The sequence below is a fragment of the Corythoichthys intestinalis genome, chromosome 7, assembly GCF_030265065.1.
Source record: "Corythoichthys intestinalis isolate RoL2023-P3 chromosome 7, ASM3026506v1, whole genome shotgun sequence".
Classification (NCBI taxonomy): Eukaryota; Metazoa; Chordata; class Actinopteri; order Syngnathiformes; family Syngnathidae; genus Corythoichthys; species Corythoichthys intestinalis.
In genome coordinates, this window is record NC_080401.1 from 60297292 (window position 1) to 60312052 (window position 14761).

General features: G+C 42.5%; 2 protein-coding genes across 2 annotated transcripts in view; one reads left to right on the plus strand and one right to left on the minus strand.

The window, feature by feature from the left end:
- Nucleotides 1-4284, plus strand: part of slc1a8a (solute carrier family 1 member 8a) — a 20054-nt gene extending 15770 nt beyond the window's left edge. Inside the window, exon 11 of the mRNA XM_057841426.1 lies at nucleotides 4-4284. Coding sequence (XP_057697409.1) covers nucleotides 4-138 — 135 coding nt within the window. The 3' untranslated portion in view covers nucleotides 139-4284. The remainder of the gene's footprint in view (nucleotides 1-3) is intronic.
- Nucleotides 3216-12832, minus strand: zgc:113223 (uncharacterized protein LOC541424 homolog). Its single transcript, XM_057841443.1, has 8 exons — nucleotides 12749-12832; nucleotides 9845-9902; nucleotides 9457-9581; nucleotides 9309-9383; nucleotides 7082-7177; nucleotides 6898-7026; nucleotides 3973-4134; nucleotides 3216-3904 (listed from the first exon to the last, which is right to left on the minus strand). The coding sequence occupies exons 1-8, from the start codon at nucleotides 12803-12805 to the stop codon at nucleotides 3761-3763; spliced, it is 846 nt and encodes a 281-aa protein (XP_057697426.1). The 5' UTR covers nucleotides 12806-12832; the 3' UTR covers nucleotides 3216-3760.
- Between the last annotated feature and the right edge of the window lie 1929 nt (nucleotides 12833-14761).

Below are 14761 nucleotides of genomic sequence, written 5' to 3' on the forward strand. Positions count from 1 at the left end.
CAGACGGTGCCGTCGTACGGCACGACCGAGGAGCGCGTGGACTTGCCCATGACGCACGTGCACACGCACAAAGATGGCGACGCGGCGGTGTTGGACAGGCACGCGCACACTGTCTACTACAACATCTGCCAGGTGTGAGGCGCCGTTAGCGCCGTCGACAGCCACGCGACCTTCACGCCACCTCCACGTGACCCAAGTGATCCTCTTCAAGCGTGTATGTGTGTGTATATGGGGAACGGCATGCGGGCATGCTGTCAGCCCACGTTGTACTTCCTGTTTAAACATCAAAAGCAGCTATTGTCATATATAACGCTGGACAAAGTTGGCAGCGTGACCCTAAACTGTGACGTAAGTTTCGATGCCAAGTTTGTGATGTAACTAACTGGCGGCCATCTTGGAACAGTGAGGGGAAAACTCTGAAGAGTCTTTGAAGCATCAACATGAAGTGACCTGGATTACCCCAAAATCAACAGGAAGTGATTCGACATCAACAGGAAATGACCGAGAAATACCCCAAAATTGACAGGATGTGACCCAGAATCATCACCAGGAGTTGCCTCCAAAAGATGCAACTCGGTCAACAGGAAGTTACCCGTAATTTACCAAGAATCAGGATCAATCCCCAAAAATCAATAGGAAGTGTCCCGACATCAACAGGAAGTGACCTGGATTCCCCCGAAATAAGGAAGTGATCCTGAAACAAACTAAAATCACCAGGACGTGACCTGCTTTACCCCAAAATTGACAGGATGTGACTCAGAATCATCAGGAAGTGACCCAGAATTCCCCCAAAGCTAAAATATTACCCAGAATCAAGAGGAATTGGCCCCTAAAATGACCCAGAATCGGCAGGAAGTGACCCAGCAATGCCCTCCAATCAACGGTAAGTGACCTGACATCAACAGGAAGTGACCTGGTTCACCCAAAAATTGACAGGAAGTGACCAGAAAGGCCATCATATCTATAGGAAGTGACTCGTTATCAACAGGAAGTGACCAGGCAATCCCCAAAAATCAACAGGGGACGCACAAATGCCCTAAAATCAACAGGAAGTGACTCACCATTAACAGGAAGTGACCTGGAAATGCCAAAAAATCAATAGGAAATGACTAAAAATAAACAGGAAGTCACCTAGAAATGATCCACATCAACACGAAGTGACCCGGCAATTCCCTAAAATCAACAGCAAGTAACTACGTCAACAGGAAATGATCGGGATTCCTCCAAAATAAACAGGTGACCCGCAGCTGCCCTAAAATCAACAGGAAGTGACTCACCATTAACAGGAAGTGACCTGGAAATGCCAAAAAAATCAATAGGAAACGACTAAAAATAAACAGGAAATCACCTAGAAATGATCCACATCGACAGGAAATGACGCGGCAATTCCCAAAAATCAACAGGAAGTGATTCACCATTAACAGGAAGTGACCTGGAAATGTCACAAAATCAATAGGAAGTGACTCTACGTCAACAGGAAGTGACCGGCATTACTCCAAAATGAACAGGGGACCCGCAAATGCCCTAAAATCAACAGGAAGTGACTCACCATTAACAGGAAGTGACCTGGAAATGCCCAAAAATCAATAGGAAATGACTAAAAAATAAACAGGAAGTCACCTAAAAATGATCCACATCAACAGGAAGTGACCCGGCAATTCCCTAAAATCAACAGGAAGTGACCGGGATCACTCCAAAATAAACAGGTGACCCGCAAATGCCCTAAAATCAATAGGAAGTGACTCAACATTAACAGGAAGTGACCTGGAAATGCTAAAAAATCAATAGGAAATGACTAAAAATCAACAGCAAGTCACCTAGAAATGATCCACATCAACAGGAAGTGACCCGGCAATTCCCTAAAATCAACAGGAAGTGACTCTACATCGACAGGAAGTGACCAGGATTACTCCAAAAATAAACAGGTGACCCACAAATGACCTAAAACCAACAGGAAGTGATCGGAATTGCCACAAAATCAACAGGAAGTTACACAGAAAAGCCCACAAATCAATAGGAGTTGATTAAAATAAACAGGAAGTCACCTAGAAATCATCCAACTCAACAGGAAGGGACCTGGAAATACCCCAAAAGCAGCAAGAAGTGATTGAAAATCAACAGGAAGCGACCTGGAAGAGGAAAGGGACCACACAATTTCTCCTTTAGAATGGGGTCAAACGCTTCCCTCCGGTGGCAATCTCCAGTACTGCAGGTTTTCCCAATGCTGTACGTCTTGTTGTGTCTGCTAGCGTGTACTGTATGTGTGTTAAAAAAAAAAAAAATAATCATGGTGCCTTCATATTCATGTCTTGTCTCTGCCAACTTTTCAACCACGCTCTTTTTTTTTTTTTTTTTTAAATATATTTTTGTATTTATTTTTCTTGTGATGAACATAACGTGAAATTAAAAAAATGTATCAAAACAACTTCAAAATTGTGACTTTATTGTTCATCATCAGATGTCATTTCGTGAACGCTGCTGCCCCCCCCAGGTCAAATTGGATCGGACGTCTATCGCCGTCAATGGTGGCCAGCGAGTTCATCTGGGTTCCATTTCAGATCACTTCCCGGTTGCATTTTATGTCACTACCTGTGTTTATTGATGACTTCCTGTCGATTTCTCGGTTACTTCCTGTTTATTTTGGTCACTTCCTTTCGATTTGGTACCATTTTCATGTCACTTCTTGTTTATTTTGGTCACTTCCTGTTAGTTTTTGAGCATTTTTATGTCCCTTTCAGTTGTTTTTGGGTCCTTTTTGGGTTACTTCCTCCTTACCCCTGACCACTTCCTGTTCATTTTGGTCACTTTCTGTTGGTTTTAAGTCAATTCTCGGTTACTTCCTGTTTATTTTGGTATCTCAGTTACTTCCCATTTAATTTGGTCACTTCCTTTTGATTTTGGGGCATTTCTTGGTCTCTTCCTGTCGATTTTGGGTCATTTCTTGGTTACTTCTTGTTTATTTTGCTCACTTTCTTTTGATTTTGGGGTATTTTTAAGTCACTTCCTGTTTATTTTTAGGCATTTCATGGTCACTTCCTATTGATATTGGGGCATTTTCAAGTCACTTCCTCTTCATTATGGTCACTTCCTATTGATTTTGAGGCATTTTAGGTTGCTTCCAGTCGATTTTGGGTCACTTTGGGTTACTTCCTCTTTAACCTTGGTCACTTCCTGTTTATTTTGATCACTTCCTGTTGGTTTTTGGGCATTTTCAAGGCACTTCCATTTGATTTTGGGTCATTTCTGGGTTACTTCCTGTTTATTTTTGGCACTTCCTTCTGATTTGGGGTCATTTCTCGGTTACTTCCTGTTTATTTTGGTCACTTCCTTTTGATTTGGGAGCATTTTCAACTGACTTCCTGTTTATTACGGGTCATATCTCAGTTACCTTCTGTTTATTTTGGTCTCTCACGTTTGAATTTGGGGCATTTTTAAGTCACTTCTGTTGATTTTGGGTCACTTTGGGTTTCTTCCTCTACCTTTGACCACTTCCTGTTCATTTTGGTCACTTTCTGTTGGTCTAAAGTCATTTCTGGGTTACTTCCTGTTTATTTTGGTCACTTCCTGTTGGTTTGTGGGCATTTTCATGTCACTTCCAGTGGCTTTTGGGTCATTTCTGGGTTACTTCCTGTTGAGTTTGAGGCGACTTTATTTAGCGATTGCAGCTGTCAATCAAGTGGATTGCGTCATGTTCGCATTTAGCCTTTAGAGGGCGGCGACGGGAACCGCTCGTCCGTGATTTTTCTGACGCGACGCCATCTCACTGGTCGTCAAAGTCTGCGAAGGCGGGCAACCACAAGTCATCTTTCTTTGGCGACGCAGTCCTGCTCGCTAGCGCCGCCTGGCGCCGGCGGACTCTTTGAATCCAGCACACCTGCACCCAAGCCAGCGACATCACGCAGACCTGCGCAAGCCAGAGCGGGAATTTGTCGGACGTCCGATGCTTTCGGACTTCGGGAAGTCGCCGTTTACCTCTAGGAGCAGCAGTCCGCCGGCGAGCCCCGCCACCATCTTGGTGTTTTTACCCAGCCAATGTGCGATCTTGTCCGAGCATCCGTCCGGGAAGACGTCCCGCTCGGCCAGCTCCCGTTCTAACAGCTGCGTCCCGAAACCGCACATGGTGTTGAGCACCGTCTAAGCACGAGGAAAAGGGAAGGACAGCGTGACTATATGAGAAGAAAATGCCATTGCTAGAGAATCAAAAGGAAGTGACCAATATACAGGGAGTGATATGGAAATGCCCTAAAATCAACAGGAAATGAACTTAAATGTCCAGTAAGTGACCCTGAAATGCCACAAAATGTACAAGAAGTGACCCAAAATCAACAGGAGGTGACTTGGAAATGCCCTAAAATCAACAGGAAGTGACCTGTAAGTAAACTTAAATTAACAAGGAAGTGCCCCAAAATTAACAGGAAGTGACCAATATACAAGAAGTGACCTGGAAGTTTCCTAATAATTCAATTCAATTTTATTTGTATAGCCCTCAATCACAAAAACTGGAAATGAAGTAAAATGTAAAGGAAGTGATCCTGGAAGGCCCAAATTTACAGGAAGTGACCTAGAAAATTTCCTAAAATCAACAGGAAATGAACTTAAATGTAGAGGAATTGACCTGGGAATGCCCAAAATGTACAGGAAGTTGCACCAAAATTCCACATAATGTACAGGAAGTGACCCAAAGTCAACAGGAAGTAACGCAGAAATGCTCTAAAATCAACAGGAAGTGAGCTACATTTGCCCCAAAATCAACAGGAAGTGACCTGGAAATTTCCTAAAATCAACAGGAAATGAACTAAAATGTACAGGAAGTGACCCGGGAATGGCCAAAATTCACAGGAAGTTGCCCCAGAATGCCACATAATGTACAAGAAGTGACCCAAAATCAACATGAAGTGCCCCAAAAGCCATAAGAAGTGGAAAAATACACAGGAAGTGACCTGTAATAGCCCTAAAATCAACAGGAAATGAACTCCAACGTACAGGAAGTGACCTAAGAAGTCACAAAATGTACAGGAAGTTACTCTAGAATGCAACATAATGTACAAGAAGAGCCCCAAAATCCACAAGAAGTGTCCAATATACAGGAAGTGAGCTGGAAAAGCCCTAAAATCAACAGGAAATGAAATCAAATGTCCAGGAAGTGACCTTGGAATGCCATGTAATGTACAAGAAGTGACCCCAAATCAACAGGAAGTGACCAACATACAGTAAGTGAGGACCTGGAAATGCCCTAAATGAACTTAAATGTATAGGAAGTCATCCGGGAAGGTCCGAAATTTACAGGAAGTTACCTGCAAGTTTCCTAAAATAGCAAATGAACTTAAATGTATAGGAAGTGACCCGGGAATGCCCAAAATGTCCCCAAAATCAACAGGAAGTGACCAATGTATAGGAAGTGACCTGGAAATTTCCTAAAATCAACAGGAAATAAACTAAAATGTACAGGAAGTGACCCTGGAATGCCCAAAATTCACAGGAAGTTGCCCCAGAATTCCACATAATGTACATGAAGTGACCGAAAATCACAGGAAGTGACTCAGAAAATCTCTAAAATCAACAGGAAGTGAGCTGCATTTGCCCCAAAATCAACAGGAAGTGTCCCAGGAATGCCCCAAAAGTACAGGAAGTTGCCCCAGAATTCCACATAATGTACAAGAAGTCACCCAAAATCAACAGCAAATGACTCAGAAATGCTCTAAAATCAACAGGAAGTGAGCTATATTTGCCCCAAAATCAACAGGAAGCGAACAATATACAATTAGTGACCTGGAAATGTCCTAAAATCAACAGGAAATAAACTAAAATGTACAGGAAGTGACCCTGGAATGCCCAAAATTCACAGGAAGTTGCCCCAGAATTCCACATAATGTACATGAAGTGACCGAAAATCAACAGGAAGTGACTCAGAAAATCTCTAAAATCAACAGGAAGTGAGCTGCATTTGCCCTCAAAATCAACAGGAAGTGACAAATATACAGGAAGTGACCTGGAAATGTCCTAAAATCAACAGGAAATAAACTAAAATGTACAGGAAGTGACCCTGGAATGGCCAAAATTCACAGGAAGTTGCCCCAGAATTCCACATAATGTACATGAAGTGACCAAAAATCAACAGGAAGTGACTCAGAAAATCTCTAAAATCAACAAGAAGTGAGCTGCATTTGCCCCAAAATCAAAAGGAAGTTGCCCCAGAATTCCACATAACATACAAGAAGTGACCCAAAATCAACAGGAAGTGATGCAGAGATGCTCTAAAATCGACAGGAAGTGAGCTACATTTGCCCCTAAAATCAACAGCAAGTGACTCAGAAATGCTCTAAAATCAACAGGAAGTGAGCTACATTTGCCCCAAAATCAACAGGAAGTGACCAATGTATAGGAAGTGACCTGGAAATTTCCTAAAATCAACAGCAAATAAACTAAAATGTACAGGAAGTGACCCTGGAATGCCCAAAATTCACAGGAAGTTGCCCCAGAATTCCACATAATGTACATGAAGTGACCGAAAATCACAGGAAGTGACTCAGAAAATCTCTAAAATCAACAGGAAGTGAACTGCAGTTGCCCCAAAAGTACAGGAAGTTGCCCCAGAATTCCACATAATGTACAAGAAGTCACCCAAAATCAACAGGAAGTGATGCAGAAATGCTCTAATATCGACAGGAAGTGAGCTACATTTGCCCCAAAATCAACAGGAAGTCACCCGGGAATGCCCAAAATTCACAGGAAGTTGCCCCAGAATTCCTCATAATGTGCAAGAAGTGAGCCAAAAATCAACAGGAAGTGACGCAAAAATGCTCTAAAATCAAAGGGAAATGAACTGAAATCAACAGGAAGTGACCCGGGAATGACCCAAATTGTGTGCAACGTGGTTTAAACGAGAGCGAGAATGACCTGGTTGGCGGATACCACGCAGCAAGAGAAGGGAACGCCGCAGGCTTCCAAACTGGGATTGGAGTCGGAGCACTCAAAGTAGACGTTCCGGGACCAATCCTTGTAGCCGTCCACGCCGCAGCACTGGAACTATACGTGCAAAGCATCTTGGGAAAATGCAACTCATTTGCTCGTTAGTCATTACCTTCTTCTGGATGAAGTCGATGGCGTTCTCCAAGTCCCGATCCTCCCGATAGCGAACCACCGTTTTCATCATCAGGCGCTCCGTTCGCTCCAGCACCTTCACAACAAAAATTTATCACGTGACCGCAAATCAACTGAACTCATTGGCCGCCATTGACGTCCAATCCATTTTGACCGCCAACAATAGTTTGATCAATGGCAGCCAATGACTTCATTTGAGTTCAAATCCTATGTATTTTGGGTCATTTCTAGGTAACTTCCTGTTCATTTAGGTCACTTCCTGTTGATTTCGAAGCATTTCTCGGTCACTTCCTGTTGATTCTAGGTCATATCATGTGGATTTTGAAGCATTCTGGGGTCATTTCCGATTCATTCTGGGTCCTCAAAATGGACAGAAAGTGACCTGTACATGCCCCAAAGCCCAATGGAAGTGACCCAAAATGAAAAAGAAGTGACACAGAAATGCCTCCAAATCAACTGGAAGTGACTAAATAAACAGGAAGTTACCTAGAAATTACCCACAATTAATAGAAAATGACAAATGAACAGGAAGTGACCCCTAAGGACCCCAAAACATACAGGAAGTAACCAACATTTAACATGATGTAACCAACAAATGACCCAAAATCAACAGGAAGTGATCAATGAACAGCAAGTGACCCATAAGTGCCTCAACACCGACAGGAAGTAACCAAAAATTAACATAAACTGGCCAACAAATTAGCCAAAATCAACAGGAAGTGACCAACAAATGACCGAAAATCATCAGGAAGTGACCCCATAAGTGCCCCAAAATTCACATGAAACCAACAGGAAGTAGCCAAATATCAATAAGAAGTGACCAACAAATGACACAAAATGAACAGGAAGTGACCAATGAACAGGAAGTGACCCATAATTGAACCAAAATCGTAATAACAATCGAAATAGTCCAAACTAAACAGGAAGTGACCAAATATCAACAGGAAGTGATTCATTATTAAAAATTTCCCCAAATTAACAGGAAGTCAGCTTGCATCAACAGGAAATGACCCACAATGTTCCCACAATCAATAAAAGTGACTAAATATCAACAGGAAGTGACCCATAATTTAAAAAAACATTCCCCCAAAAAACACAAAGTCAGCTAGCATCAACAGGAAATGACATGGAAATTCACCAAAATCAACAGGAAGTGACCAATCAATAGGAAGTGACCCAGAAGTGCCCCAAAATTCACATGAAACCAACAGGAAGTAACCAAATATCAATAAGAAGTGACCAACAAATGACCCAAAATCAACAGGAAGTGACCAATGAACAGGAAGTGACCCATAAATGACCCAAAACCGGAATGAAATGACCCAAAACCAACAAGAAGTCACCCAAAATTAACAAGAACTGACCAACTAATGACCCTAAATCAACAGGAAGTGACCTAAAAATAGTCCAAACTAAACAGGGAATGACCTAATATCAACAGGAAGTGACCCATAATGAAAAATTTCCCAAAATTAACAGGAAGTCAGCCAACATAAACAGGAAATTACCCTGAATTTTCCCAAAATCAATTAGTGACCAAATATCAACAGGAAGTGACCAGCAAATGACCCAAAATCAAGTGACCTACAAATATTCCAAAATACACAGGAAGTGACCCATAATTCTTAAAAAAAATTCCCAAAAAGATCACGAAGTCAGCTAGCATCAACAGGAAATGACACGGAAATTCCCCCAAATCAACAGGAAATGACCAGCAAATGACCAAAAATCAACAGGAAGTGACCTAGAAATATTCCAAAATACACAGGAAGTGACCAATAATATGAAAAATTTCCCAAAATTAACAGGAAGTCAGCCAACATAAACAGGAAATTACCCTGAATTTTCCCAAAATCAATGTGACCAAATATCAACAGGAAGTGACCAGCAAGTGACCTACAAATATTCCAAAATACACAGGAAGTGACCCATAGTTTTTTTAAAAATTCCCAAAAAGATCACGAAGTCAGCTAGCATCAACAGGAAATGACACGGAAATTCCCCAAAATCAACAGGAAATGACCAGCAAATGACCAAAAATCAACAGGAAGTGACCTAGAAATATTCCAAAATACACAGGAAGTGACCAATAATTTTAAAAAATTCCCAAAAAGAACAGGAAGTCAGCAAGCATCAACAGGAAGTGACACGGAAATTCACCAAAATCAACAGGAAGTGACCGGTTACGACGTAATATAGCGTCTTACCACATCGGAGAACACGTATCCCAAAATCCCCGCCGTCAGCTGCAGCAGGAGCAAGACCGCCAGGATGGACGCAAACTACAAACGGCGACCAAAGAAACGCGATGACATCATCGAGTCGCTGCACGGTCGCCGATCTGTGATGTACTACCGTCTTGAGCAGGCAGGGGGTGTTGCGTAGGGCGCCGAAACATCCCAGGAATGTGATGAAGAAAGTCAGGCAGCCGACCACCATGAGGAGCAGCGCCGGGTCCAACGTTAGCGTGTCCACCACATCTACATGAGCACACGCGCACGTTCATGTCCCGGAAGGTAGCACTCACTTCCTGTCACGTTCCAATCACTTTCTGTAGAATTAGCTTTACTTTCTGATCACTTCCCTGGAAGCTAACGGTTTTATAGCCGACTTCTTGGAAAGCAGCGCTAACTAGCATCCTGTAAATGGAGCTAATTTAGCTAGTGATCAGATGCAGGAAATACAAATAAGTCACTTCCTGTCTTGGTGCATGATTGACACTTAAGTGCTGAGGAGGTCTGACCTTTCTCCTTGGCGACCTTGGCGTAGATTCCTACCGCAATCAAGATGGCGCTCAGCACCTGAATGACAGCAAAACATGATTTGGAGACGATAACTAGAAGATGCAAGTTCTTTTTTATCAACAGAAAGTGACCAATGTACAGGAAGCCACTGTGTAAGTGCTCAAAAACCATCTGCAAGTGACCCCAAAACAGGATGTGACATGGAAATGTCCTAAAATCAACAGGAAATGATCCAAAACTTACAGGAACTGACCCTGAATTACCCCAAAATCGACAGGAAGTGACCCTGGCAATGCCCCAAAATCAACAGGAAGTGACCAATCAACAGGAAGTGACCCATGTAAATAGGAAGCGGCCCAGAATCAACAGGAAGTGACCAATCAACAGGAAGTAACCCAGAAATCCCATAAAATTCAAAGAAAATAAACCCAAATTTAAAGGAAGTGACCCTCGATGGCCCGATTTCAACAGGAAGTGGCCCAACATTGATAGGAAGTGACCTAGAAATGCCCCAAAATCAACAGGAAGTGACCCATGTCAACAGGAAGAAACCCAGAAATCCCATCAAATTAAAAGAAAATGAATCCAAATTTAAAGCAAGTGACCTAGAAATGCCCCAAAATCAACAGGAAGTGACCAATGAACAGGAAGTAACCAGAAATCCCATCAAACTAAAAGAAAATGAACCCAAATTTAAAGGCCCAATTTTAACAGGAAGTGGCCCATAATGGATAGGAAGTGACCTAGAAATGCGCCAAAATCAACAGGAAGTGACCCATGTCAACAGGAAGCGACCCAAAATAAACAGGAAGAGACCCAGAAATCCCATCAAATTAAAATGAACCCAAATTTAAAGGAAGTGACCCTCGAAATGGCCCAATTTCAACAGGAAGTGGCCCATAATGGATAGGAAGTGACCTAGGAATGCCCCAAAATCAACAGGAAGTGACCAATGAACAGGAAGTAACCCAGAAATCCCATCAAATTAAAAGAAAATGAACCCAAATTTAAAGGAAGTGACCCTCGATATGGCCCAATTTCAACAGGAAGTGACCCATGTCAACAGGAAGCGACCCAGGATCAACAGGAAGTGACCAATGAACAGGAAGTAACCCAGAAACCCCATCAAATTAAAAGAAAATGAACTCAAATTTACAGGAAGGGAACCCGAAAATGGCCCAAATCAACAGGAAGTGGCCCATAATGGACAGAAAGTGACCTAGAAATGCCCCAAAATCAACAGGAAGTGACCCATGTCAACAGGAAGTAACCCAGAAATCCCATAAAACTATAAGAAAATGAACCCAAATTTAAAGGAAGTGCCGCTCGAAATGGCCCAATTTCTACAGGAAGTGGCCCATAATGGATAGGAAGTGACCTAGAAATGCACCAAAATCAACAGGAAGTGACCCATATCAACAGGAAGCGACCCAAAATAAACAGGAAGTGACCAATGAACATGAAGTAACCCAGAAATCCCATCAAATTAAAAGAAAATGAACCCAAATTTAAAGGAAGTGACCCTCGAAATGGCCCAATTTCAACAGGAAGTGGCCCATAATGGATAGAAAGTGACCTAGAAATGCCCCAAAATCAACAGGAAGTGACCCATGTCTACAGGAAGCGACCCAAAATAAACAGGAAGAGACCCAGAAATCCCATCAAATTAAAATGAACCCAAATTTAAAGGAAGTGACCCTCGAAATGGCCCAATTTCAACAGGAAGTGGCCCATAATGGATAGGAAGTGACCTAGGAATGCCCCAAAATCAACAGGAAGTGACCAATGAACAGGAAGTAACCCAGAAATCCCATCAAATTAAAAGAAAATGAACCCAAATTTAAAGGAAGTGACCCTCGATATGGCCCAATTTCAACAGGAAGCGACCCAGGATCAACAGGAAGTGACCAATGAACAGGAAGTAACCCATAAATCCCATCAAATTAAAAGAAAATGAACTCAAATTTACAGGAAGGGAACCCAAAAATGGCCCAAATCAACAGGAAGTGGCCCATAATGGACAGAAAGTGACCTAGAAATGCCCCAAAATCAACAGGAAGTGACCCATGTCAACAGGAAGTAACCCAGAAATCCCATAAAACTATAAGAAAATGAACCCAAATTTAAAGGAAGTGCCGCTCGAAATGGCCCAATTTCTACAGGAAGTGGCCCATAATGGATAGGAAGTGACCTAGAAATGCACCAAAATCAACAGGAAGTGACCCATATCAACAGGAAGCGACCCAAAATAAACAGGAAGTGACCAATGAACATGAAGTAACCCAGAAATCCCATCAAATTAAAAGAAAATGAACCCAAATTTAAAGGAAGTGACCCTCGAAATGGCCCAGTTTCAACAGGAAGTGGCCCATAATGGATAGAAAGTGACCTAGAAATGCCCCAAAATCAACAGGAAGTGACCCATGTCTACAGGAAGCGACCCAGAATCAACAGAAAGTGACCAATGAACAGGAAGTAACCCAGAAATCCCATAGAATTAAAAGAAAATGAACCCAAATTTACAGGAAGTGACCCTCGAAATGGCCCAATTTCAACAGGAAGTGGCCCATAATGGACAGGAAGTGACCTAGAAATGCCCCGAAAATAAGCAGGAAGTGACCCGTGTCAAGAGGAAGCGACCTAAAATCAACTGGAAGTGACCAATGAACAGGAAGTAACCCAGAAATTCCATCAAATGAAAAGAAAATGAACCCAAATTTAAAGGAAGTGACCCTGGAAATGGCCCAATTTCAACAGGAAATGGCCCAAATAAACAGGAAAATGACCAATGAACAGGAAGTCAACCATAAGTGCCTCAAAACAAATAGAAAGTGACCACAAAGCGCACAGGAAGTGAGCGAAAATCTACAGGAAGACGAGACAAGGACGCTTGCTGCACTGACCCAGAAGACATAGCAGAAGATAAACAGGAAGTACTTGACGCCGCGGTATCCTCGCATGTCAGCTGGACGGCGTGCGGCGGCGAAGTGGAGGTACAGAGGGAGGCGGAGCCGGCTCGGCGTGTGTGCGTGTAGCAACCTGTGCCGCATACCTGCTCACCCTAACCCTGACAACGAGGAGTTTTCAGAGAAATATGCAGCTTCCTTCAAAAAGTGAACTTGCCCTCAACTCAAAACAACCACTTACCACAATAAAATCATTATTAATTAATTCTTTACAGGTGAAAAAAATGACATCTTACTTTGGTAGGATTTCTGGGTCACCTCCTGTTGATTTTAGGGTGATTCTGGCTAACTTTGTTGTTTTTTTGGTCACTTTATGTTATTTTTGGCCAATTCTGGGTCTTTTTCTGTTTATCTTTGGGCAACCGGAAGTGACCCAGTCTTACTGTTGATTTCAGGTCACTTCCTGTTGATTTTGGGGTCATTCTGGGTAACTTTCTGTTGTTTTTTTTTTGTTCACTTCCTGTTAATTTAGAGGCAATTCCTATTGCTTTCAGGTCACTCCCTGTTGTTTGGGGGGAAATTCTGGGTTACTTCCTGTTAAATATCAGGCAACAAGAAGTGACCCACACTTCCTGTTGATTCTAGATTACATCCTGTAGATTTTTTGGGGGGGGTTTCTGAGCAACTTCCTGTTGTTCATGAGCAATTCTGGGTCACTTCCTGTTGATTTTTGGGCATATCTGAGTCACTTCCTATTGATTTTACATCACTTCCTGTTGTTTGGGTGGCATTCTGGATCACTTCCTGTTTTTTTGGGCAATTCTGAGTGACTTCCTGTTGATTTATGGTCACTTCCTGTTGTTTTGGGGGCAATTCTGGGTCACTTCCTGTTGATTTTTTTTGGGCAACAGGAAGTGATACAGACTTCCTGTTGATTCTAGATCATATCCTTCAGATTATGGGGCATTTCTGGGTCACTCGCTTCCTGTTGATTTCAGGTCCCTTCCTGCTGGTTTTGGGGCAATTCTGGGTCACTTCCTGTAGATTTTTGGGCAATTCTAGGTGACATCCTGCTAATTCCCAGTCACGTCCTGTAGATTCGGGGCACATCTGAGTCACTTCCTACTGATTTCAAGGCACTTCCTGTTGTTTATGGTGCAATTCTGGGTCACTTCCTGATGATTTTTGGGCAATTCTAGGCAACTTCCTGTTGATTCCCGCTCACGTCCTGTAGATTTTGGGGCATATTCGAGTCATTTCCTGTTGATTTCCTGTTGTTTGATTTTACGTCACTTCCTGTTTTTGGGAGACCATTCTGGGTCACTTCCTGTTTATTTTTGGCCAATTCTGAGTGACTCCCTGTTGATTTTGGTCCAATTCTGGGTCACATCCTGTAGATTTTGGGGCATTTCTGAGTCACTTCCTGTTGATTTCAAGTCACTTCCTGATGTTTTGGGGAAATTCTGGGCCACTTCCTGTTTAATTTTGGGCAACAGGAAAAGATACACACTTCTTGTTGATTCTACATCGCATCCTGTAGATTTTGGAGCATATCTGAGTCACCTCCTGCTGATTTCAGGTCACTTCACTTCAACACTTCTTGTTGATTCTAGATTACATCCTGTAGATTTTGGGGTATTTCTGAGTCACTTCCTGTTGATTTCAGGTCACTTCCTGATGTTTTGGGGCAATTCTGGGTCAATTCCTGTTGATTTTTGGGCAACAGGAAATGATACACACTTCCTGTTGATTGTAGATCATATCCTATAGATTTTGGGGCATTTCTGAATCACAAGCTGTTGATTTCAGGTCACTTCCTTTTGATTTTTGGGCAATTCTGGGTCACTTCCAGTTTATTCCAGGTCGCATCTTGTAGACTTTGGTACATTTGTGAGTCACTTCCTTTTATTTTGGGGCTATTCTTGGTCACTTCCTGCTGGCTGCAGGCCACTTCCTTTTGTTTTTGGGGCAATTCTGGGTCACTTCCTGTTGATTTAAGGTCACTTCCTG

Excerpts from the sequence above, each read along its gene's own strand:
- zgc:113223 (XM_057841443.1), bottom strand. The coding sequence starts at position 12,805 with ATGCGAGGATACCGCGGCGTCAAGTACTTCCTGTTTATCTTCTGCTAT. Across the intron at positions 9,582-9,844 it reads CAAGGTCGCCAAGGAGAAAG|ATGTGGTGGACACGCTAACG; the intron begins GTCAGACCTCCT and ends GTGCTCATGTAG. Across the intron at positions 7,027-7,081 it reads TCGACTTCATCCAGAAGAAG|TTCCAGTGCTGCGGCGTGGA; the intron begins GTAATGACTAAC and ends TTGCACGTATAG.